Here is a 27448-nt window from a genome sequence, read left to right as displayed (position 1 = left end):
TGTCTGACAGCACATGAGCTACTCATACGTCATTGCACAACTATAAATAGAGTTTCTCATTTTACATTCATATAAAATTGTGCCAGTTTTATATGAAGAGGCACTATCTTGTCTTCAATCCTATTTAATATCCGTATGAAGCCAGAGTTGTCTGAAGTTATTTGCTCAGTCAGGGATGAGTGGGGCGCAATGTGTCCCCAACCAAAGATACTGCCACCCCTTATGCCCTGAATCCAGGACTCAGCCACAGATCTTCCCTGCTTTCTTTACAAGCCGCTGGGATAGGTTTTTAGGATTTGGGGGCAAGGTGACATTGATCTGCCGGTGACACTCAGCTCTATTTTTCCATAAAACATGAATTGGGAAAGGTCATGCAGCTCCTGGACCTGTCCTAAGACGCAGCGGTGAGACAGATGAGGAAAAACAAGCTGACTTGAATCCTGAACCACAATAAACTGAAGCTGTATGTGGAAAAGACAGAGGTGTTATGTGTCCCAAGTCTTCATGTCCAGGAGGTAGGGAGAAGGCCTTCTCCGGATGGGACTGGTCTCATTTTGAAGGATCAGGTCCATAGTTTGGTGGTGCTCCTGGATTCAGTCCTTTCACTGGAGGCTCAAGTGGCTAGGAATGCTTTTCCCCCCAATTCTGGTTGGTTCACCAGCTACGGTTCCTATTGGAGAAAGATGACTTGGCCACTGAACTCCATGCTCTGGATTCTTGAAGTGTAGATTGGATTATTGTAATGCACTTGAAGATGACTCATAAACCTGAGTTGGTCCAAAATGCAGCACCCAGATTGCTAGCTGGGGTTCCCATGTAAACATGTAAGCTGTTTTAAAACAGGTGCCAGTTCATTTCTGGGCCCATTTCAAGTTAGCATTTAAAGCCTTAAATGTACCAGGCCCCAAATATCTGAAAGACTGCCTCCTTCCCTACAGGCCCTCTTGGGTGCTAGGATCAGCCGAGGGGCCTGCTTGGTTGTTATGCCACCCTCCAATAGAGCATTATCTGTGGTGGCCTGTAAGCTGCAGAACTCCCATTTACACAGAGGTACACATGTCACCTTTATTATACACTTTCACTGGATGCTGAAGATGTACATGGCTGTTGGCACTTGAAGTGTATATTTTAGGATAGGGACCCACCTTAAATTTTGTAATTGTAAGTTATTTAAATCTGTTATTAATATTATGTTATGTTGTGTCTCAGTATTAATATTGAATGAATGAATGAATAATATTTATTGCTAAAAGCTATAAGCCATCACAAATTGACACAAGCCACAATGTATAGAATACAAATAATTGGTTTAAAACTGCACTGCAACAACAGAAGAACAGACACACAAAAATGCAAAAATCACACCTGCGTAAGTTTGTTGTTGTTGTTTAGTCGTTTAGTCATGTCCGACTCTTCGTGACCCCCACAACTCATACTCCCCATTTTGGTACTTGTCTTGGTGTCTGGCTCTCAACTTACTTGCAGCCAAGGTAAATTTTGCAACCAGTGCAGTAATAGATACATTATTGCCAGCCAGCAAAATAGAGATTTGATCAAGGAGAGGACGGCTGGAAAGAGAATGAAGGATGTAATCAAGGGATTTTTTATTAGGTGATTGTATATATATATACAGTATATATAGGGCATCGTAGCAAATAGTGTTGAAGTATTAATATTGTGTTTTAATTGTTGCAACCCAGCCTGGGACCTTGGGGTAAAGGGTGTGTAACAAATCACAACAAAAATTGCCATATATATATATATATATATATATATATATATATATATATCTCTTCTTCTTCTTCCTCTCTGGCGATCACTCATAGCTGAGTAAGATTGACTTCCATGAACATAGTCTTAACAGTGAGTCCATAAGTGACTGTGGAGGCCAATTCTGGATCCACACATCCTTCCACATAAGATATAATCTTTATATATATAAACACTATATATGACTTACACCCCCCCTTTTTTACATGTATTTTACAATTTAGATTATAGTTTCTGGATTCATGCTTAAATTGGAGGACACCATGTTGTTGAATGTTGCTTTGAAGGACCAGATGTGGAGTAGCCTCCGCTTCTCTTTTTTCGTTACCGTGCTTCTCCGCAGTCGCCAAATATCTGTTCCATTAGTACCCTTTTTGTGTTTTATTCTGCCATCTACTGCATCGTAGTAGTACTGTGATCTGGCTTTTAAGACTGGAACACTTAAAAAAAAGTTTACTTCCACTGCCATCCAGTCACATCACCCATGATTATAGCCCTTGCATTCAAACCTTTCGGAGTGGCTGGCAGAGCCTAGAAGCCTGTATGCTAAGAGTGGCAGGGCTTCTGTCCCTTTAAGATAGCTGAGGAAAGGCTTAAGGGCTTCTGTCATAGTGTGAGATAATGGGAGCAAGGCACCTTCTGAATATTGATATCCCTCAGAGCTCTCTGGGGGACAAAAGGCCTGCTCTGCCTTGGCATATAAGCTCCCAAGCTCCCATTCTTTCGCAATATGATTATGAAAACAGATGCTTTTGAAAATTGATTGTGACAAGTGCTTATGAAAGGCTGAAGGGCTTGATGTATCTGCATACATTGTAAATGTGACATTTGTGAACTTTCTATGTCCATGACTGACACATGTTTCTCACCATGAGGATGTTTGCAATTGTGCCATATTGATATTAGTTAACTTCTAGACTTCATGGGTTCCTTTGCTTACATTACTGCCCCCCCCCGCAAGCTCAGATGAGCTGTGTGGAGCCTGACAAGAAGGGAAATTACTAATCTATACATGCTCAGAGGCATTTTCTTCATTATTGTGACTTTACATGGCAGGCCTAATGCCAAATATTCAAAACAAGTTTCAGAGCTCCACCCTCATCCAGGAGAGGATATTTGATAATAATTAACAGTTCAGTTCTTGATCTCTTTTTGTCTGTTCTTGTCAGGGATGGCACCAATGCCAAACTGCCAGCCATTTTAAATCTCCCTGTGTACTACTGAATTATGGGAAATAAAAATGGTGGGTACCTTCCCAGTAGGGAGGGGAAAGAAATTCAATTCACGTTTAAAGGCAAACCTATCTAATTCTGAAACAGAACGCAAACTGAAACAGGGTCATTCTTTGAAATTCTACCGTCTCTGAATTTTGCAATGCAGTTTTCCAGCCAGGTTAGATGTACAAAAATGCATATGTTTGTGTGTGAAGTGTGCTGATAAATGCATATATTACTGAAAATAATATAATAGGATAATATAATAGGTATTATATATGGGAAGACTGCTTGTGAAAATTTGTGTATTTGGCAAAAGGGCACATAAATATAAATATATATGAGGAGATATTAGAACCACAAGGTTGATTAATTTTCATGAGGACTTTAGAAAAAGCAAACTGATGGGGAAATGTGAAGGGATTGGGGGGGGAAGGAACTGAGAGACACCAAAATTGGACATATTTGCACATCCCTATTTCCCTGTAACAGCTGCTGCTTCCAGATAAGCCAGGGGAAGTGAATAGGCAGATGACTATGTGTGGTTGCGACATGAGGGAGCCCACTTTGTCATGGGGTGCTTGTATCCTTCTGCCATCACCAGTGCTGGTTCTTGAGCACTTTCTTTTTACTTGCATTCACTTTCCTCACAACATTTTCCAGATTCTTCTGCGCCTTTCGAAACGCTTCTCTCTGCCTCACACCGAGGTGATTGATGATTCTTCTTTATTTCTGTGTTCTTGCTCTCTCACAGGTTTATTCACCACTTGCAAGAGCCAACTCTTTGTTTAATTCCCCAAGATTAGCACTTTCCAATTCCAATTAGTTTACTTTTTGGAGGCTCGAGGAAGGAATGTGGGCTGCACAGTGTGTGCAGTGCATCTATGGGAGATTTTTTATAGCGATAAAAGTTTTCCATCAAATGCCTCAGCTTTTTACTCTGGCCACAATAGTTTAGCTAAGTGAGAAACACATTTTTCCAGCTGACTTCGTATTATTTTTATTTGTTGTTGCACATACCTAATCAACAGCTCCAGTTGGCAAAGCTCTTCCTGTCATAAATATGGAGACCAGACAAACTAAATAATCAATCATTGACTAAACAAAGTGTGTGTGGCTGGACAGAATGCCATTTATGCACGTTTATTTTGAATGGCAATTATTTCTTTCCCCATTACTCGAACATTCGCAACTTGTGAGGTTTTTCCTTCACTCACCACCCACCTCTGTTTATAAGGTGCTTGCCACTATTTTGCTCCTAGGCCCGACTGCGCTGCTTGCAATTCACAAGTGAGTTAAGATGGAGTAATTTCACTGTGTAGTGACTTAGGGCCAGTTCAGTCCTTTGGGAAACTCATTTTTACATGCATGGTCAAGTATGGACGTAGCCATCACTGTACATACATAGCTCAGTATGATGCTGATAATGCCAAGGTTGACATTTTGATCCCCGTAAAGGACAGCTGCGAAAGGGATGCGGGTGGCACTGTGGGTTAAACCACAGAGCCTAGGACTTGCAGATCAGAAGGTTGGCGGTTCAAATCCCCGCAACGGGGTGAGCTCCCGTTGCTCAGTCCCTGCTCCTGCCAACCTAGCAGTTTGAAAGCATGTCAAAGTGCAAATAGATAAATAGGTACTGCTCTGGCAGGTAGGTAAACGGCGTTTCCATGCACTGCTCTGGTTTGCCAGAAGCGGCTTAGTCATGCTGGCCACATGACCCGGAAGCTGTATGCTGGCTCCCTCGGCCAATAAAGCGGAATGAGCATGGCAACCCCAGAGTCGGCCACGACTGGACCTAATGGTCAGGGGTCCCTTTACCTTTAAAGGACAGCTGCATATTCCTGCATTGCAGGCAGTTGGACTAGATGATCCTCAGGGTCCCTTCCAACTCTACGATTCTGTGAGTTGGGGCCCAGGCAGTGTGCTTGTACACCCACATGTCCCATTATTGTGATGCCTGCCCTCGCATCACATACTACTTCATATATATGGTGCATAGTGCAAGAACCAGCTCTTCATGTAACATATAAGACTGCCAGTTTCCCTAAGGTGTGAGCCAGATCCTAGATTATTTATTAGTAACTGCTATTTTTAGGGGGGGACGGGACTCTAAGCAGCTCCAGATTTAAATCCAGTGACTCATTGCTTCCTGAATCAGGCTGGTCTGCTGATTTTTCTCGTTATTGTTTCTTGCTGTTATCTCAGCAGCACTATGTCATTGTGCACCTTTGGGAGGACAAAGTGCTGAAGGAACATGGTGGGCATGCCCTCTACAAAGAGCCTCCAGTGTGAGCCTCCAAGGGTCAGTCGGTAGTTTTTGCAGACTTCTCTGTACCCATGAATAATAATAATAATAATAATAATAATAATAATAATAATAATAATAATATAATAATAATAATAATAATAATAATAATAATAATAATAATAATAATAATTTATACCCCGCCCATCTGGCTGAGTTTCCCCAGCCACTCTGGGCGGCTTTCAATCGAGTGCTTAAAAACAACACAGCATTAAATATTAAAAACTTCCCTAAACAGGGCTGCCTTCGGATGTCTTTTAAAGATTAGATAGCTGCTTATTTCCTTCACATCTGAAGGGAGGGCGTTTCACAGGGTGGGCGCCACTACCGAGAAGGCCCTCTGTCTGGTTCCCTGTAACCTCACTTCTCGCAGTGAAGGAACCGCCAGAAGGCCCTCAGCACTGGATCTCAGTGTCACTCTACGCAGACCAGGAAGCTGCACCCATGGCTATTAGTGAAGAGATGAATTATTTTCAGGCATATAAATGGGCTTTGAAAATTGAGCTATAGTTTAAACTGTGGTTGTTACACACCTGATCATTATAACTGACAACTGAATACTGTCCGATCTCTCCCTCAATAAACCACTGAACCTCTCGCCTACTTCCTTCCACAAACAACAATGAAAGGGAGAAGGTGCCTCTGCCTTTACCTATTCCTGCACCTAGCACACTGCTATGGCTGCCAGCCAAGTATCCAGGGTGTTGGCTTTCCAAGTGCTAAAACTTCATTTCTCATCTCTCCTGGGAATCTGTGATAGTCACAGTAGTGAACCTTATTTCCTTATCAGTTCTGTACCAAGTACTGAAGGCCACCCATTCATTATTAAGTTTCTTGAGGTGTGCTTGCAGATAAGATGCAACACCAGTGTTGGTAAAGGCTCTGCAAAACAACAATTGATCAAAATCTCCACGTACAGAAATGCAGCACCAGAAACAGTCCTCATTATGCCCAGGAAATTCATTAACACTCCTTTCAAACATTCCTAAGATGTGGCTGTGTGTGGTTAAATATCCTTTATGCCTCCCCTAGCATTTCCTTTCATCAAGCTCTCCAGACTAGTAAAACAATGTTGTTATTTAGTTATTTAGTCATGTCTGACTCTTCATGACCCCATGGACCAGAGGACGCCAGGCACTCCTGTCTTCCACTGCCACCCGCAGTTTGGTCAAACTCATGCTGGTAGCTTCAAGAACACTGTCCAACCATCTCATCCTCTGTCATCCCCTTCTCCTAGTGCCCTCCATCTTTCCCAACATCAGGGTCTTTTCCAGGGAGTCTTCTCTTCTCATGAGGTGGCCAAAGTATTGGAGCCTCAGCTTCAGGAACTGTCCTTCCAGTGAGCACTCAGGGCTGATTTCCTTAAGAATGGATAGGTTTGATCTTCTTGCAATCCATGGGACTCTCAAGAGTCTCCTCCAGCACCATAATTCTAAACAAAACCCCTTCTCTTCTGATTCACATGCACTGTGGCATATTAGACTATTTATACATCTCTATTAACAGTGGAAATACTAGAGGACTAATATAGAACAATCTGCTCCATCTTCTGTGCTACAGGCCTTCAAATTTTTGAAGACAGATATCGTGTATGCCTTATTTTTCTCTTCTTCATGCTAAACTCATATATTTCAACCATTTCTCATAAAACGTACTGCCCTAACAACACTATATTTTAATGCAGGGGTAGACAACTTCCTTCAGCCCCAACCAGAATGGCTAATGGCCAGAGATGATGAGACCTATAGACTGGCAACATCCAGGGCACCACACTGACTAATGCTGCTTTAATATTTCTGGGTAACAGGGATGAGCACATGCACATTTTATTTCCTTTGCTCATTTCCTATTGCTGTCCTACTTCTACTACTTGTGATGAAAACTTGAATTTTGTCTTGGTATCTGCCTGGCTGGCTACTGTTTGTGAGGGGAAAGAAATAGCTGAGTTGATGGCACTGTTTGTGTGTGGAGTGTGTCCATGGGAGGAATTGGGAGGAAATGTTCCCTTTATGGTTTTGTTTACAATAAAAGGTTCAATAAAAATTAATTCTAGTTGCTCTACTGTTTTGGCAATTGTAGTTAAAATGGTTTTAAAAAGAAAAAAGCATGGAAAATGTGTACAATTTAAATACAGACTTTTCATATATTCTTTAAAAGGAACAGCACAAAACAGGGCAGAACAGGCCTATGATTGAGTGCCAGGGAGACTGAAATGGGACAGAATTAGGCTATTCAGTATTATTATTATTATTATTATTATTATTATTATTATTATTATTTATATACTGCCCTATATCACAGAATAAAATCAAGATATAAAACCACAAAATATAAAATAAAAACAAAACAACAGCCCAATTAACCCCCACCCCAAAAAAACACATTTTAAAAGGGCATAAGATGTAAATCAGATCAACCAAAGGCCTGGTTAAAAAGGAACATTTTTTCCTGGGGCCTAAAGGTGTATAATGAAGGCGCCAGGTGAACCTCTCTGGGAAGAGCATTCCACACATGAGGGATCACTGCTGAGAAGGCCCATTCTCGTGTTGCCACCCTCCAAACCTCTCAAGGAGGGGGCACATGACGGAGGGCCTCAGAAGATGATCTCAGGATCCGGGTAGGTTCATATGGAAAGAGGCAGTCCTTGAGGTATTGCAGTCCTGATCCATTTAAAGCTTTATAGGTCAAAACTAGCACTTTGAATTGGGCCCGGAAACTAATTGGTAGCCAGTGTAGTTGGACCGGGATCAGTGTAATATATTCAAACCATCTTGCTCTGGTGAGCAACCTGGCCACTGACTTCTGCGCCTGCCAAAGTTTTTGAACTGTCTCCAGAGGCAGCCCTACGTATAACACATTGCAGTAATCTAACCTTGAGGTTACCAGAGCATAGACAACAGTAGTTAGGCTATCCCTGTCCAGATAGGAGCATAGCTGGGCCACCAGCCAAAGCTGATGGAAGGCACTCTGGGCCACTGAGGCCACCTGAGCCTCAAGCAACAGCAAGGGATCCAGGAGTACCCCCAAGTTACAAACCTGCTCCTTCAGGGGAAGTGTAACCCCATCAAGAGCAGGCGATCTCCCATGCATCCGGTCTAGGGAACCACCCACTAACAGTGCCTCAGTCTTATCTGGATTGAGCTTCAGTCGGTTGGCAGTACATCCTCAGCCCTTTCTTGGGAAAGTCAAAAAGAAAATCCTCACCAAATCTTTATGAGGTTAGCAGGCTGCCTCCCACCTTTATCTAGTGACTGACTGTACCTATAAGAGACAAAGGAATATGAGTCATATGGGTGGGAAGCCCAGAACAAGGAAGTTCTTAGACTTTGAACATTAATGTTACCTCTATTCAGACACAACTTCCTTACAAAACAAGATTGTGACTTTGATTAGTTTTAGCCACTTAGAGTATTCAGTATACCACATTTTGTTTTCTCAGCTGCATTCGAGAAAGGTGCCCTATGAACCTTTATCTTTGACACATCACTTACTATTAGATGAAGGCACCCCCCCACCCCAACCAGGGAGGAATTTATTCAGCCTGCAGTCTCCCTCTTGGAACCAAGTCTACAGGCTGACCCCGCGGCTACAAGATTCTGCCTGCTTTTGTTTTTCTTTGTTTCTTCCTCATTCTTCTCCTTGCACGCATCTTACCTGATGAAAAGTTCTGGAGAACTTGAAAGCTTGCCACATTTTTTGTGAAATTTTGGTTAGCCCTATTTTTTAAAAAATTGCCTAACTGGATGTTGATGTTTTCCCCCCTTACGAACCCACACCTTTGCTTTTTATGTAGCAAGCGTCTTGTGAAAAGCTCCTGAGGACAGCAAGGCATGCCGAGTTTTTTCTTTAATTAAAAAACAACAACAATAGGGCTTTACAATAGGGTGTGAAAGTAAATAACTCAACTGAAACTAGCAGAGGGTTGGAATTTATTTATTTTTTTGGAGTTGAAGGGCGTGGTACCCTCTGTCCCTTATAATAATGGTTACTGTGTCTTTTGTATGACAGTTGAACAGGTTCAGGTTAATCATTTAGCTGAGAGGCTTTGTTTTCTCTGAAAGAGCTAAAGTTGTAGCCTACCTGTAAATGGGTGAGTTCCTCTCTCGCTCACCTTGGAATGCTGTCAGGTTATCCCAAGATAATTATTGAGAAAAGAGAGCAGTCTTTTCCAACATTCTCCATAAAAGCTGAGGAAAGCCAAGCACTAGGAAGATTGCTTCCACCCCTCCTTCCAAAAGCAGAATCATTCCCCAGCCCTCCCTACCAGTCCTCCCATTTCAAGCAAGCTTGACCTTGTGAAGAATGGACAGGAGTGGAACTGGGAGCAGGAAGGGATCACTTAAAACAGGAGAGACCTGTAAAAACTGGCTTGGACACTCCTGAACATGCTCAGCAGGTTCATTTCCTATTGGGGTGCCTGTACACTACTTTTCTGTCCCCCTTGATTTAAGGAATTGGACTGGGATGTATTATTTTACCTGTAAAAGTAAAATAGAAACAAATCATTTTTTAAAAATGAAAGCAGTTCCTTCTGCTTTCTTCAGACTCCCGATAACTACAGGCTGAAGGAAGTGGTTCCCTCTGCACACTAACCTGGGAGTAAGCTCAGTTGAATACAAGCAGGACTTAGGCATCTAAAACATGCAACAATTAGATCAGTTTAAGATTGGTTGAAGCATTGGAGGTGTACTAAATTAGGTGGGGGAGGGTAGAAAAACATGCCCTATATAGTACAAAGATGTATCGCTCTGGTTAAAGGAACCAAAATTTGATCCCCATGATACAAGCACTAAGTATAACTTTGTAGCTATTTTATATTTCATTATATATCTTCACAACAGCCAAGTGAGAAAGGTTGGACTGAGAGTTGGTGAGTGGTCCAAGGAAGGATGTGAAGAAAAACAGTGATGAGTTTAAAATGTGAAACTGCACATGCTCAGATTATTTTTTGTAGTCCACAAAACTTGTGCCTTAATACGTAAGATACCCTATTTCGTGGTTCCTTATTTCATGTGTTCCTTTTTGGAAGAAAGGGACATTGTTTAAGGATTTGCTCCCGGACCCCTGGCCATCTTAATTTGATGTTAATTTTGGAGGTACTGTATATGAAATAAACAGCCGTAGCAAAAACCTGGTGTTCATTCAGAAACAACTCCTACCTTTGTGTGAAAAAAGAAAGTCTTCGAGAGAGTTGAAACCATAAAATGGGAATGAAAAGCATGGGGGTTGTATTCTGCAAACACCTCCAAGTTCTCCCCTTGTTACATATAGATGTCTTTCATGTATCCCATTTCTAAAAGACCGAGCTAATAGTAAATATGGCTTCTATGCCAAAAGGAGGGTAAAAGGAAAAATCTTAAAACTGTTACATGTTCTTTTAAGTTTTTATGTTTCAAAACTGGTTTTAACACACTAGCCCTTTAAAGTTCTGCACTCTGATTTTCCCACCACCACCTTCACCAGGCTCCAATAAGTACATTTACTTTTCAGGCGTTGGACTAGTAAGACTATACGTAGCTGTGATGTATGTTGCTGCTGTAAACCGAAAAAACACACACACAGGCGTTAGAGATAGCTCTGACTGGTGCTTTTTAAAATTGCCTGGTTAATATTTAGCTACAAGATATGCACGGCTTGACTAATTGAACTTCTTTTCTCCTCAGAACTTCCTTTTCTGCTTTCGAAAGTAAGGAAGTGGTCTAGCCGATTACTCAAAGAGTGAGGATCAGAAATAGTTTGACTCTTCTAAGAAGTGCTACTTTTATAAAATCACCCTTGATCTTGCTGAATTTTTCTTAAAAAAATAAAAAATGGCTGGTGTCAGCAGCTGCATGAAGTACTCTATGTTCATCTTCAACTTTTTGTTCTGGGTAAGTCTGAATTGTTCAAAATGACTGTTACGCGAAACAAAGCGAATTCAAGGGATACTGAAACAGCAGTTAAACAATAACGAGGTATTTGTAGAACAGCATTATTGCTGATATTTAACAGGTGCTTTCTATCTGGAAACAGTTGGAGACTCTTTCATTTCAACATGCTTTTCTAGCAAGATGTAAAGGTGTTCATTTTGTATTGTTTTTAAATCTATCCTTTGGCAGTGCTTTAAAAACTATTATTGTATGTTTCTATTGTATGTTAGTAGATTGCATTGAGACTCATGTGAAAGGCAATTCATTAATTAGTTTAGTGTTGTTTTTAAAAAATTGTGTTTGTAAATCACCTTGAGATACACGTGAAAGGCAATTCATAACTTTAAAAAAACCACAATTGGGTGGGAAGTAGGGTGAAATTCCAAGGGCAAGCTCAGAACCCAGGCCTTTTTAATGTCCCCTAAATTCATGTGACCAAAATGATTTATATTTCAGTAGTTTGGTATAGCTGAAGCACATGGGTTGGACAGCACATTAAAAGGGTGTTGGGGAAAGAAAGGCATTGTTTTAATGTTGCTAATAATATACTGACCACCTGTTGGATACCTGCATGCAGTCAGCCATCTGCCACCAACCCAAAGGAGTGTGAAACTTCTATCTCTCCTGATATTTCTAGATGATTAGTGCTCAGATTTCTGAAGATCTTGACCAAAATTAGGACTAATTGTAATAGTGGCTTGGGAATGGAAAGGCACAGAGTTGAAACTTCAGTATTTTGTATGTCTATTGCATGGGCATAGCCAGGATTTATATTGGGGGGGCAGGTTTTATGTTAGGGGAGGGCAGAACCTCAAGTGGTTAAGTATTTTTATTGATTGGGGGGGCAATTGCCCCCTTGGCAACGCCCATGGTCTATTGACTGGTGCCATAGCTGTCAACATTTCCCCCTTTTTAAGGGAAATTCCCTTATTCTGAATAGGATTCCTCGCAAGAAAAGGGAAAAGTTGACAGCTATGACTGGTGCATACTGGAAAAACCCATAATGTCTTCCTCAGAATCAATTACTTCCTCATGCTTTTCAACTTACTTCAGTGAGAGAATGCAAATGCATTTATTCATGACATCCCTGGATGACTTTGTGAACTGAAACCCTTCAGGTCAGAGCTGTTACTTGTATGAACTTTTGGGAGTAAATCCCATTCCCAAATTCTTAGCAAGACATATTGTAATACGTACCCAGTCACAAAAATCATTTAGAGATATCCCTATGTCTAAAACATTTATCATGTAACTTCCTCCTCAGATTGAAACTATAATGTTTTGTTTTATTTTGACCTAAGCCCTCACTTTCAATGCACATAATCCTTCATCCTTCTACTCTCTCTCTCTCTCTCTCTCTCTCTGCCTGCTTATATCTCTGTTTTAGTCATGGCCTACTGGCTTTCCATCTATAACATTTCCAAAATTCATCCTTTTAAATCTATGAACTCTACTGATTCTCAGCACCGGCCCACCCATGGGGCAGGGTGAACCAGCCGCCTCAGGCAACACCCCACAGGTGCCCCACCGCTTCATATTGCCACCACACAACCTAGGCAAGGGATGTGGTGGCAGTAGGGTGGGGCGAAACAGGATGCATCCCCCCTACCGATTGTCATACAGACCTGCTTTCTAGTATATGCAATGCTTGTTCATCGTCCTTCTTGTCTTTCAGTGGAAACTTATATCTATTTTCTTCTACCTTTAATATTTTCTTCACACTCATTGTTTCCCCACTTACAGTTGTGGAGAAGAACTGTAGCTTTGCATGCAGAAGGTCCCAAGTTCAAGCCCTAGCACCTAGCTTCTATATGAATAGTAAATAAAAGAAAAGCTTGACTGGGGGACAAAATAATGTAGCTTGCATTTTCTCTTCAGCTTTGTTGTTTCTGCTTTTTCTAGACACATGCCATTCCATCATCCTGCAGCACTAGCCTCTTGCTTCTGCTGCCCACAAGAACCAGAAGCTTAGGCAAGTTGTGTGTTTAGGCACCCGTCTGTGTGGTGGGTATGGGGCCTACTACAGATCACTTGGCCAGGACCCACCAAAATCTGGAGCCAGCTTTGAATCATTCAGAGGGACTAATATAGACACACACACAGAGACAGACAAACAGATAGCAAGAGGTCCACGCACACCTTATGCTTCTAATCCATCTTGAACTCTGTTATGCTGATGAGCAGGTTAGCAATATTTTAAATAAGACAGCTACAGCCTTTCCACTTTGCGATAAGGCAACAGCCGCTGTGTTCTCAGCTGCAGAGAATTTTAATAGAACCCGATGAAAGGTATCTGTTGATCAGCCATTCAAACAACTGCACAGACTGGGGCTTCTGGTTAGTCTGCACTTAAGCACAATTAATGATCCGGTCCTGCTTGTGGAAATCTGCCCTTGAGCTGCCTGCGTATTGTAAGTCGTCAAAGCATGAGGATACCTCTAGAAGTATAGAATTTATCTACCATATGATCTCTCACTCACTCAATCACACACACATACAACCTGCAGTCTTTAAGCCGTATCTGCACACCCCAATATTTTGTGCACCCCCTCTCTAAAAGTGGGTGGAGCAACAGATGTGACTTGTACCTGTGTATTCTGGGCTGCATTCTAGCCAAACAAAAGCCAAAGGTTTCCACACATATACACAAACTCTAACCAGACAGGCAAGAGGCATTGGACAGTTCAGCCATTCTAGCCAGATGAAAGTACCTGAGGACAACATGGAACAGGGCTGGATAGGGCTGTGGCCTCAGAGGAGTCCTGAGGGCTAAACAGAGATGCCTAGGGGGCCACGTTTAGACTTAGGTTCCTCACTGCTGCTGAAGGGCAACACGAGGTTGAGGCCTGGGAGCTGCCATCTCAGCACTGCATAGTTGCCATTTTGAATTGATCTACTTATCACCTTCTGGGCTAACACATGGAGCAGATTGCCGTTACGTTTCAGATTTTGCATGTCTTGTGAACACTGTATCTCTTCAGACCAAGGATCAGTGCTGGAACCCATGCCACACATAGCTGAGGGTTTTTCTCCACCTGCTGTATGTGAATAAGTAGTCATTGGTGGGGAGTGACCGTGAGATGGAAGAAAAGCAGTGTACTGATGGGCTGCACAGTGGAGCGGCCATGCGGTTGGGTGGCAGTGGCCTCCCAACAGCAGTGTTGCTGCCACTTACTGGGATGGTGCAAATTTGGGACTGTGGGCAAACTGTTGGGAGCACTAGTTTTGCTCCTCTCTGCTGTCCTGCCCCATACCAGACCATCACGGTAAGCGACAGTAACACTGCTGTTGGGAGAGGGGCCATTAGGTCCTTCCTCATCACCCTAGTTGCATCTATGCATGTGCTCTAATCCCAGAGGAAGATGTTAACTGGACACCTGGGAGAGGGCTGAAACCTGGGAAACTTGACTCTCTGTGTGTTCATGCTGTCAGATTTTTTACCAAATCATCCTCTAAAGAGCCAGTGTGGTGTAGTGGTTAAGAGCGGTAGACTTATAATCTGGTGAACCGGGTTTGCGTCCCTGCTCTTCCACATGCAGCTGCTGGGTGACCTTAGGCTAGTCACACTTCTTCTCAGCCCCACTCACCACACAGAGTGTTTGTTGTGGGGGAGGAAGGGAAGGAGATTGTTAGCTGCTTTGAGACTCCTTCGGGTAGTGATAAAGCGGGATATCAAATCCAAACAACTCCTCCTCCTCTTCCTCCTCTTCCTCCTCCTCCTCCTCCTCCTCTTCTTCTTCCTCTTCTTCTTCTTCTTCTTCTTCTTCTTCTTCTTCTTCTTCTTCTCCTCCTCCTCCTCCTCCTCCTCCTCCTCCTCCTCCTCTAAAGGAAAATTAGGAGCAAAACACCAGCCAGGGACGGTTCCTGGCAAACAGAGACTGGAGAGCTGGAACACATGATATTATTATATCTACTCCATGTGATTGTATGTACTGAACTTGCAAGCAGGCATCTGTTGAAAGTGATTGTTTTACATTCTGTTTACACTGCTGATCAATGTCTTTCCATAAACAGATGTGTGGATGTGCTATTCTGGCAGCCTCTATTTACATGCGTGTGAACAAAGATGCTCAAGAAGTAAGTTTGTTTTTCACCATATTATTTATCCTTATTTTCCTATATTATTTCTCCATGCATTGTTGATCCCAAAATGGTCTGGGCATCCAGGTTTGTGCTTTCCAAGAAATAATGGGTTTTTTAAATTATCATTTTTTTAATTTTAGAAATATAATTTTAGAAATCCGTAATTTGTCTTGGCCTCCTTTTGATTCAAGACACATTTGAGAAAGAGGAAAGCTTGGTCCCATGTGTTGGGCTCCTGGGAAGAGAAACGTCATTTAAAGTGTGAGCCTTATCTCAGCTACCCACTGCCTCAAAAATATATTTCATTCTTAGAAACATAATGAAAAGCATCATTCAATTGATTTTTTAGGTGTGGGAGGTGGGAATGTAAGTAGTACCACTATGTTCATTGGGATTTACTATCAGATAACTGTGCATAGGATTGCAGGTTTAAACTCTTGAATAATCCAGAAATGCATTCAAGTTGTATTAATTTGAGTGCTCTTTTGAAGAGAGAGAGAAAAAGAGGTGAGCTGAAGACATTTTATTTATATGATCAAGGACAAGACACCTGATTTCCACTTTAAACATAATATAAGGAATGTAGATGAGTATATGCTACATTTCAAGTAATATAAATATACATTTTAAGCCAATTTATTATTATTATTATTATTATTATTATTATTATTATTATTTCTTATTTATACCCCACCCATCTGGCTGGGTTTCCCTAGCCACTCTGGGCAGCTCCCAACAGAATATTAAAAACATGATAAAACATAAAACATTAAAAACTTCCCTAAACAGGGCTATGACTGGCTTGCTGCTGGAGTCCCATTAGCAGGGGTAATGCAGTCATCTTCTCCTCTAAAAACCTGCCCATCCTCCAACACCATCATCTGAAACCCTTCTTTGGGTGCCTCCACTAACTGAAGTGACTGGAGAGACAATCCTAGAAGTAGAGTTGCAACTACAGTGACACCATCATGAGCACAAATCACCATGCGCAATAAAAAAAGGATATTTGAAGGTGCCCAAAATCTGCACAGTTATCCCTATATTTATTTACATCAGAACATTTCTACGCTGCTTGATTGTAAATATATATATATAAATAAATCTCAAAGCTGTTTCCAAAAAGAATAATAAAACAATACTGAAAGCGGCTTTTTTTAAAGCATTCCCAAATAATTAAAATCAACGATGAGCTAAAAATAGATTAAAACACACATCAAAATATCTGGGTAGGCATATATTGTCTAAACAAAAAATGTTTTTAGCAGCTGCCTGAAAGAATACAGTGATATCAGTGGGCAGGGAGTTCCAACGTGTCGGCTCTGCTGCATTAAAAAATTAATTTCTTACAAAAGCAGAACGAGTATTATGTGGTCTCTGTAACAGTGCCCATTCCATGAATTGAAGCAGTCAAGTGGGCATATACGGAGCAAGGTGACCCCGCAGGTAAACTGGTCCCAAGTTGTTAAGGATTTTATAAACTGATAGTAATAATTTGAATGTGACCTGGTAGCAAATGGGCAACCAGTGCAGGCCTCTGACCAGTGGTGTTGTATGCTGACAGGGTCTCACTCCTGTCAGCAATTGGGCTCCAGGAATCTTCACTAACTTCAGCTTTTAGATCAAGAGAAGTCCCACATTTGCATTCAGGCACACTTCTTGCAGTGGGAGACCCAGCAAAAGGCAGAGTCTACAATCCCCCCCCCCCCCATGTACAGTGGTACCTCGGGTTACATACATTTCAGGTTACATATGCTTCAGGTTACAGACTCCGCTAACCCAGAAATAGTACCTCAGGTTAAGAACTTTGCTTCAGGATGAGAACAGAAATCGTGCTCCGGTGGCGCGGCGGCAGCAGGAGGCCCCATTAGCTAAAGTGATGCTTCAGGTTAAGAACAGTTTCAGGTTAAGAACGGACCTCCGGAACGAATTAAGTACTTAACCCGAGGTACTACTGTACATTCATAGGTTCTGTTCAACCTTCCACAGAATGTATGGAAGTCAGGTATGCAATGAGCAAGCACCTTCCTATTCCCCATTAGCCATGTGTACATATCAAGGGATATGCCATTTGAACAGGCCTTTGAAGCTGATAGGGCCGTGCAAAATGTTTCCACACTCTCTGTGCTGCTTTGTGCCCTTTCTCCACTCATACCTGAGCAACGCAAAACAGTGCATTGTAGCAGTTGCTCTGCCCTAAATTACAGCAATCCTGCAGTGCCCTTTGGGTATTTGGGTGTAAGAGATAGGCTGTGGCTCAACTCATGAAATTGCACTGGTGCAAATGCATTTTCCCACTGATCCCATCCACAATAGACTAGAGGAAAGAGTTTTTGACTACCTTTCACATTGTTTTTGAAGAAAAATGTCCTTTCTCTGTTCACCATATTTGAGGTCTTTTGCTTCTGTCTCCACAGTCATTCAACAAAGGCAGTGGCATGTTTGCCGGGATTGACCTCCTCATTGCTGTGGGTGCTATCATCATGGTGATGGGTTTCCTGGGCTGCTGTGGTGCCATGAAGGAAAGCCAATGCATGCTCCTCCTGGTAAGAGATTCAATAACAGGAACTTCAACACTAGCCTCTCCACACCAGTGTTTACATTAGTGTGCTCACTTCTTGTCTCCATTCTTTGTCTGTGATTTGGAGCATTCTACAGTGGAACCTCGGTTTTCGAACGTAATCTGTTCTGGACTTCCAAAATGTTCGAAAACTGAGGTGCAAAGGGCAGCCTGCAAGTTTACAGAGAAATTTGAGAAAAACTTAGTGCTACCTCAGCAGAAGCAGTTTGACTGCTGAGGCAAGTTCAAAAACGGAAGCATTTCCTTCCTGGTTTTTGGCGTTTGAGTTCCGAAACGTTCGTCAATGGAGATGTTCGAAAACTGAGGTAGCACTGTATATTCAATGAAATGATTTAGTGTTTCTAAAAAATTCCAAAGCAGCAGGCAAGAATTCCCTTCTTTCCAGCTGTGGACTATGAAGGAAACATGAGACAGAAGGATAAAGGAATTTGACTCGGATTATTATTGTTATTAATTGAATTATCATCATTTATTTATATAGCACCATTAGCACACATGACTCTATACAATTAAAACATGAAATTATACCCCAAGAGACGTACCATCTAAATGAACAAATATACACAATACAATAAAAATATATAGTTTAGCATGCATAATTCACAAGCCATTATATTAGGGATAATGTATAAAGAGTACCTCTTGAATCAATAAAAGGCTGGGAAGTTTTTACATTTCTGAATCCCTGTTTAGAAGTGTTTACACAGAGGCGATGAATTGGGGTCACACCCAATGACTCCACCACTCCTGATTACCACACTTTCAAGGGCCCAGTTTGGACACAGCCAGAGCATATACAACTTGAAAGCATACACAGCCTGTTGTCAGCCTCTTCTGGAGTAAAACTATGGGAGCCAGTTGCATGTCATCTATCCCTCCCTTCTGAACTGAACTCAAGTCAGACTCCTTGGAGTGCAGCAAGACCAATACCAGAAACTTGGTTGGTTAACTTTTGTTTTGCTTAAGTATTTATGTACTTAAGCCTAGGTGGTTGTTGTTGTTGCTGCTGTTGCTGTTGTTGTTGTTGTTTTGTAATACAGTGGTACCTCAGGTTAAGAACTTAATTTGTTCTGGAGGTCCGTTCTTAACCTGAAACTGTTCTTAACCTGAGGTACCACTTTAGCTAATGGGGCCTCCCGCTGCTGCTGCACGATTTCTGTTCTCATCCTGAGGTAAAGTCTGTAACCTGAAGCATCTGTAACCTGAAGCATCTGTAACCCGAGGTACCACTGTACTGAATTTATTCTGTTTGGCATTTATTTTATTGCTTTTTGACACTTCTGAATTTACTGACATGTTCTGTGTTTCTTTCATGTGTCTTTCCATTTTTCTGTATTTGGATGTTTTTGAATGTTTCCTGAAAGCAGCTTTGGGCACAGCTCATTATGGGGGAAAGCGACATATAAGTAAACTCAAACCATCCATCAATCGGTGTCAGGCCATACCTTCCATTTTTCTAGAGTATGGATTCCACATATGGGAGCCTATGCATGCAGGTGCTGTGCAAATGAATGATGACTGGAGTCAACATGTAGTACCATCAGTCTTCTCTTAATGCTTTCATTTCTACACATTTGAACACATGAACAGTGCTAGGTACAGGTATAGTAGGACAAGTCTGGCGACAAGTATGAAATCAGCAGTGGTGTTTATTCTGGAGGGTGCATCATGATGACACTCAGAATGGTAGACCAAGATCTATGTGCCATTTTATTTATGTTAAAGGCTTGTATCTCACTTGCTCACCCCCCCCCCACAAATGACTGACAACAGTAAACTATACATATGCTTGAACCAAATCAATAAATGCATTGATCAGTCACCAACTATACCAATATCATAAAAACTCTCTCTCTCTCTCTCTCTATCTACATATATATATAAATTCTAGGAAGAGAACTGCAAAAGGAACAATGACAAAATTTGGAATAGCTTAGCCAACTGTAAAATGGAGCCTACAAGCAACTAATAAATATATATATATATTTAATTACATTTGCACCTCACTTCAAAATATGTCATACAATGGCCAGATTACCAGAAATCTACTTTACCCTGACATGACCCGGAAAAACTGTCTGCGGACAAACGTCAGTTCCCTCGGCCAGTAAAGCAAGATGAGTGCCGCAACCCCAGAGTCATTCGCGACTGGACTTAACTGTCAGGGGTCCTTTACCTTTACCTTTACCCTACTTTTAGATAATTAATTGTTCTCTTTTTTTGTTTCTCCCCTCAACAGTTTTTCATTGGACTACTAATAATCCTGCTTCTTCAAATCGTAGCTGGTATTTTGGGAGGAGTGTATAAATCTAAGGTACCACATTTTTTTTAGTCATGCTTAATTGTTTCAAAGAAAGTATATCAAACATGCTGATTGATATTGTGTTCCTTTTTCTAGGTTGAAGAAGTTGTTAACAAGACCTTAACCGAGGAGGTTCAAATGTTGCAGGATACTACAGGCAAGAATCAAGACTTCCAGGCCGGTTTTCACAAATTTGAGCAAGCGGTAAATGATATTACTGATTTATTTGAGATAAAGGCAAATGAGGGGTTTTGTTTTTTTAAAACTGTTACAAGAATAGTGATAGCAAGAAATTGGAAAAAGAACACAACCTCTGCTCTTTGTGAATAGATTGAAAAAGGTTGGTTGGTTGTGACAATAGTCGTATTAACTTATTTCGGAATACAAGTAAACCCACCCGATAAATCTAACCCAATAAGTGTAAATGCAGCCATATGCTATTTTTAATTAATTGCGATGTTATATATTTAAACTTTAAAGACAAAATAAAAACAAACATGATATTAACATTTTTTAAAAAATGCTAAAAGGTGAAATTCTTACTCATTGGTGCTTGGACTCAAGATATGTCCAGACCCTTCATTCTTGGGGAACCAAGCTGTTTAATGGTTAAATCTATGTTTGTTACAAGCCTTGGATCTGAAACCTGGACCAGTTTCATACATTAAGTCAGATCACTTTCAGACTCTGGCTATTTTGTAGGTGGGAATCAGTCATGTGTCAGGACATTCAGATTGTAAAATTAAAGTGGATTTGGTGCATAAGAAGCCTGCTTCCTAAATATAAGTAAATTAATCAGACTTTTTGTGGTAATCAAAGTGATGGGGGAAAGGCAGTGGATAGAGTAGAATAATACTCACTTGTTGTGCATATAACCTCCTCACAAACAATTCAGAAGGAATGCTTGATAAAAGCCAACCTTGTATCTCCTGTTCACAAACTTTGTGCAAACGAATTAGGATAAATGTTCAATAAACCCAAGTATGTTTGGGCCTTTAGAAATCTCACTCATTCTTACTCTCACCCAAGGCCAAGTTGGGAGGTGGGTAAGAAAGGGGCTTCTACTGAGTGACTGGCTCAAGAGGCAGGTGGCCAGGAGACACCCATTGCTCCTCATGGCCAAAGTGCTTCAAGGTGCCTATCATAAGAGAGACCTGGGTTTCTCACATTAGAGAACTGAATGCAGCAAATACATAGGCTTTGAAACTATCACAGTGTCTTTGTAAGAACTTATGGCAAGCATCTGTTTTAGCTTATGCCGGGATGACTGCTCCGCTTCTTGTTTATGTGGTGCCTGAAACATCTCAGTTTTGCTTTCTGCTGAAGGAACCAACTTTCTACTGAACAAAACTATGAAGGGGGGGGGGACTAGAATGGAGGAATGTAGAGTTACAGAATGCAGACTCTTAACCTCATTTAGTTAAACTGTTTCCTCCACTGCTGGCTGGTATCCCTTCTACTTCAAAGAAAATGGCAATGGCATTTGGTATTTCATAATGGTATTTCCTAATGGCCATGTTTGGATGATATCTTGGTTTAATAAGGCAAGATACCAGTGAGATTTTGGGGTGCGCACACAGCCCCTTCTCTCTTCTCTTTGCACAAACAAGTAAATCACTCGGAAGCCTTCCGTTAATTAGTTTCCCTTTTCATCTGAACTAGGAAACTATGGTCAATGGCTTCAAAACAAGGAAGGATAGTAAGCCAATGTCAAACCAATATGGAAATGTTGGGAATAAGCCATCTTAATCTAGTAATAAGGGTTGTATTCCTAAAGCAGTAGCTACGCTGGGGTTGAAAAGAAATGATTACTTCTTAGTTGCCCTCTACTTCTTAATCAGTCACCAGTGTATGAAATTATAAGGAGCTGCCTTCAGACATTCCCTAGAAATAGGGCTGCATCTAGGAAAGTCATCTCCTTAGTGCAAGGACTTTTGCCTGAACAATGATATTTCCTTTTTCACTTCTCTCCCTATGTGCCCTCCCAAATACTCCAGGAGTTTCCCTAATCCTCCAGATTTTAAAGCAGAGGTTGAATGGCAACCTGTCATGTATAATCTAGTTGAGATTCCTGAATTACAGGGAGCTGAACTAGATTACCCTCTGGGTCACTTTCAGCTCTACAATTATATGATTCTATGGTTCAGTTTTTGGAGAGGTGCATGCAGAGAAAAGAGTGGGAGGAAGTTCTGTTGCACAGGTGGAGGTCTCTGCTAGATACGACCCATAGTGTATAAAAAATATAGTTGGGGAGAGAAATTTGCTTCAGCCTAATTTGCACTTCCCCAAACAATACCCAAACAAAAGCACACCTTTCATGCAAAATTCACGGTTCTCCAAATTTTGTCATACAGTTGTACAGCCAAAAAATGTATACAAGCTACATATACTGTGGGAAGGTGTGCATGAAAATTCATATATAAGTAGAAGAAAACAAACAAAAGCACATAATGTTAGGAAAAAAATGTTTTGCAAATGTGTATAGTTGCATGCATTAGATTTTATTGACGAACTAAATACAGGCTATAGCCAAAAACAAACAAACAAACATAGAAAAAGCAGACAGGTCTCAGAAACATATTAAAACAAACATGATTAAAGCATTATTATGCACATCACAGATATACACAAATGGTCGGAAATGGTGGAAAACTCAGGGAGCAAGGCAGGACTCTTGGGTTTTCCTAAGCTGAGAACTTTTATCGCAAACTTCGCTGTGTTGCACTGAAAGGCTGATGAATTTTCATGAGGACTTTAAAAAAAAAGTTTGTTTGAACATGTGATGAACTGAGCTAAAGACTGGAAAAATTAGAAAATGACAGAAGATTAAATTGGCAGATTCACCCATCCCTACATAAACACCCCATTAAATTGACTACAACAGCTGTGAGCCTTGATTCTTGTAAAGAGTGGCACCAGCTGATTTTTTAAAAATAAAGTTCAAAGTCAAAACCTTTCTCTCCTCATGAAAAGTTGACATTTGGATAAAATGGGACCAAAATTCTAAAAGAAATCTGCTTTAGTTTTGATAACTGAAAGAAAAAATGTGATTTCTCTGGATCACACATAGCTTATAAAAGGATAGTTAGTATTCTGAGAAAGTTGCTTTTCTTGAGAATTTCTGTTTATTTGTTGCGCTTAGTCCTCCCTGCTTCCCACTGATTTTTGGTGAGTATAATTTAACTGCAACAGCAAGAAGAAGAGCCGTTCAACGTGGTACCCTTATTACTGTTTCTCCTTTTTTGCCCTATATGCAAGTTTAGTCACATGGTTTGGTTTTTTGAAATAGTTCTCTGAGATCTTGACACATGCCATTTATCGGTAGTGGCACCCGCCCTGTGGAACGCCCTCCCACCAGATGTCAAAGAGAAAAACAACTACCAGACTTTTGGAAGACATCTGAAGGCAGCCCTGCTTAGGGAAGCTTTTAATGTTTAATAGGTTATTGTATTTTAATATTCTGTTGGAAGCTGCCCAGAGTGGCTGGGAAAACCCAGCCAGATGGGAGGGGTATAAATAATAATAATAATAATAATAATAATAATAATAATAATAATAATAATTTATTTATCCTAGTTGGGAACTCTCATTGTCTTTATTTTTTCCTCTCCTATAGAACAAATGCTGTGGTTTGCTTAAGGGAGAGAGTGACTGGGGAAAGGCACAGTCCACATATAATGGCTGTCAATGTGACACTAAAGACGTAGGGACATCAGTTTGCAAAGGAGATAAGTATACAACGGTAAGAAGAATGAAAACGTGTTTCATAATTTTCCTTTGAGGGTTATTGTTGTTTGGACTGCTTGAATATTCATGGCGACATGGCAAATTACATATTGGTAAAGGGTTGCTCTATTACTTGCCTCAAACACTTGTCACCTCTTACCTCGAAATGTGGAAACTCATGTTTCTGTTGCTTTTCTTGCAGTCCTATTTATTGAACTAGTTAGAGGCCATGTGACATATCTGAAGAAGAGTAATGGCCCCACCACAAAATGTATGCGCATTGCACATTGTGTTCTGTCTACCTTGGAATGGGTTGCTTCTGGCGTGCGCATTTGGAATTCTCCTCCTAATCATTGCTGCTGTATTATGCATTACAACAAGTCATGTATTGCATTCCAGAATTAAATATAAACATACATTACTGTAGCATCTCCCCTGTACTATAGCACACAGCGTGCTATCCAGAACCTGATGCGTTAATGGAGGGCTGAGAAGATGAACAAAGTCTGCAAAAAAAATGAGAATGAAAATGCCACAAGCTATTTAAAATTCTAAGTTGTACATGACTTCACATTCATTGTCACTACGGACAGTTTTCAACAAATGTGATGTGTTCGTTGCATTTTGCTTGTATCTTGCATTTCTTCATTGATGGGATTCCCAATACCTCCATTTTCTGAATGTTGAGAACTCCAATATCACAGTTATAAACTTGGGTACTTTCCTTGGAATGAAGGTCACCGAAGACTTCTGGCATTTCTGTGATGTATGGTCTATTTACACACACATGAACGTATATGTGTGTCTGTATGGGCTTAGTATGAAGTTTCACTGCATTAACTTGAACAGATATTGGTTCCATACTCCTCAATCATCCTGATTTGAGTGGGACATCACAGTTACAGAAGCCATCCTGGCTTCTGATTGGATCCTGGAATGTCCCATTTTTCGGTCCGGTGCTCTGACGTGAGTCAGCTGGGTCATGCCAGAACGCTGGACCAAAAGATGCTTTTTTTGTGGTCTCACACTCTTCTGCATATCAGCTGGCTCCCGTGAGAGTTTGGGACCAAAACACAAGTGTCCTGATTTTGATCAGTGGGATATTGGAGGGTATGATAGCATGAGTTTCATAGAGAAGAGCATCAAGCCTCTCTGCGTCCCGTCCCCCCTGGCACTGCCAGCTTCAAAAAGGAGGAAAGAGGAACCTAGCTGAGTCACCTCCATCAACACATATGCATTCCCAACACCTGCTTGGCGATTATGTACATATAATAGCCAGAGAATGCTGAAAATTCACATGAGATATGCATATTCCTCAAGGCCTGTTGGAAATTGTGTATATATAGTTCCCTCTTCCTGGAAGGATTATGTTCACTTTCTCCATGAGGCCTGGTGAATGTGCATAGGGGTAGCTTGTTTTGCATATTAACCATTCAATTAAGATTAAACTTGCATATATGTTTTAAGACAATAGATACTTGTTGTGCGCTGTTTTGCCTTTCTGGTGCCAAGCCACAAATGGCTTATATTTGGCACAAGGTGGGAGATTCCACTAGTTTAGTTCATTCCCATTAAGTGTTCATGTTAGAAGCCTATGAATTACTAGTGAACATTTCACTTGCTTTAATTTTTGTCTCTTTTATCTTTCAGCCTTGCAGAGAAGTAATCATGGAGTTCTTCAAGAATAACATGGTTATCGTTATGGGGATAGCATTTGGGCTGGCATTCATTGAGGTATATCTACAGCTATTTTTGCTCTTTCTATCTTACTCTTTCTCCAAGAAGCTCTGGGGAAATGTCCCACTTTTGTGCAGCACCTTAGGCTGACTAAGAAGCCCTAGAATGGCATTTATGTAAATGTGTGTGGGTTTAAAATGAGGAGAGGCATCCTGGTGCTTGCTGACTCCACTTCCAACCTTTGACCTGAAGAAGACTCATCTGGGAGAAAAGGAACCAAAGAACAGTTTGTCTCAGCTAGAGATGAACCGATCTGTTGATTTCAGTTTCTCCCACTTAGTATTTCCTGCCCACCTTAAACACAGTTTACCACATTTCTGCATCAGTTAGTATTTTTGCCATTCCTGACTGGCGTGAATTGGTGGCCCTTGATCTGTGAATTCCACCAGCGTCAGCAGCCACAACAGATGGTCTACTTTTGGAAGAGTGACCTTGCTGTCTCATGGAGCCACACAGAGCGGTTTAATCTGGCCACTATGCAATGCATGGTGGCCAGCAGTATCCACCCTTAGCCCAGATGTGGTCCTGTGTATGTTGTGAGCCCATGGCCAACTCCCCCTTTGTCAGTATCCAAACACTGCTGCAAATCAGCTGTATTGTCACTTAAACCACTGCTACTAAATTTCATCTGAAGCTGGAAGGAGCCGTGAAATGAAATAATATAAACGGCTGTTAATAAAAAGGAATAACAAATGTTTAACAAAATGAGCTGATGACAAATCATGTGATAATTGTGTGGTAATTAATGATGTGGGAAATATGTGGGCTGGGAGGTGAGGAATTACACGGCTGCCCATTTGCTTCGCTACTAGAGGAGTCAGACATGCAGCCTTTTTCTTACTAGCTAGGTTTGAAAAGAATTACAGGTTTCTAATTAAAACTGATCCTGAGATGACCCTTTATCCATATCCGTGCTGAACCTGAAAGTGTGTGTCTTAAAGGGAAATAGTATGTTTCATTTTTAAAAAAGTCTGTTTTGTACATTTGTATTTGCTGAATGGCTTTTATAAGAAGTAAGGGGACCCCCTGGAATGGTACGGAGAATGGTGAAGAGGGATGCGTTAGGTAAGGGGCTGACCTGCTAAAATTGAGTGCCCCCATCCTGCCTCAGTGTGAGAGCTTTCCTCTACGGCAAAGTCACTATTAAGCAAGTCATTAGAATAACATCGTGATTCATTTCTGATGAACCGAAGGGCTTCATTCTGGGACGGTTCTCTCTGAGAGAGAAGTAGTATGAAAAACCTTTATTAGCTACTATGAGATTTGATTCCCTCCCCACGTTACAGCAGAAAACAGCAGTACAAATTCCATAGAAGGCAATGTCTTCACCCATTAAAGCAATCCATCTTTCAGAATAAATTTAAGTTTCCCATAGTGTGGTATATATGGGTTTAATTAAAATCCCACTATTCTCGAGTCATACTTCTAAAAATTACTTTGGAAATGGTCTTCAGCACAGCACATTTCATCTGTATGTAAATCCAAGAAATTTGCAAACAAAATGTTCTTGCTGTGCATTTGCCTGTATGTGGGGGATATTCTGAAGCTGCCAAATAATACCATAAACATCTTTCTTTTCCAGGTTCTTGGTCTGGTGTTTTCAATGAGCCTTTACTGCCAAATCCAGAGAAAATGAAACCATGGAAGTGTCAGAAATATGCCACCAGCCAAATGAGAAACCTTTGTAGATTGAGAGATGGATGTTTGGTTTGGCACCCGCAAATAAATGCCAGAAGCAGCTGTGATGATAACAGCCGAAGCACCAATGGATAAATACTCTTCATGACTTATGAAATAAAATCTGTTTAAAATTAGAGAAACTAA

At 41.0% G+C, this 27448-nt stretch overlaps 1 protein-coding gene across 2 annotated transcripts; it reads left to right on the top strand.

The window, feature by feature from the left end:
• Positions 1-121: 121 nt before the first annotated feature.
• Positions 122-27448, top strand: TSPAN8 (tetraspanin 8). 2 transcript variants are annotated; one of them, XM_083574721.1, is made up of 9 exons: positions 122-463; positions 10953-11159; positions 15213-15275; positions 17696-17824; positions 20099-20173; positions 20258-20365; positions 23778-23903; positions 25538-25621; positions 27207-27448. In XM_083574721.1, exons 2-9 carry the CDS (start codon positions 11100-11102, stop codon positions 27258-27260), a joined length of 699 nt encoding a protein of 232 aa, XP_083430847.1. In that variant the 5' UTR covers positions 122-463; positions 10953-11099; the 3' UTR covers positions 27261-27448. The 2 variants fall into 2 exon arrangements, with proteins under 2 accessions (XP_083430847.1, XP_083430846.1); XM_083574720.1 differs by lacking the exon at positions 122-463 and having other exon boundaries at positions 10849-11159.

This window comes from Podarcis filfolensis (assembly GCF_964270895.1).
Source record: "Podarcis filfolensis genome assembly, chromosome: 10".
Lineage (NCBI taxonomy): Eukaryota > Metazoa > Chordata > Lepidosauria > Squamata > Lacertidae > Podarcis > Podarcis filfolensis.
Note: the sequence above shows the minus strand (reverse complement) of the source record. Positions and strands in the feature narration are given on the sequence as shown.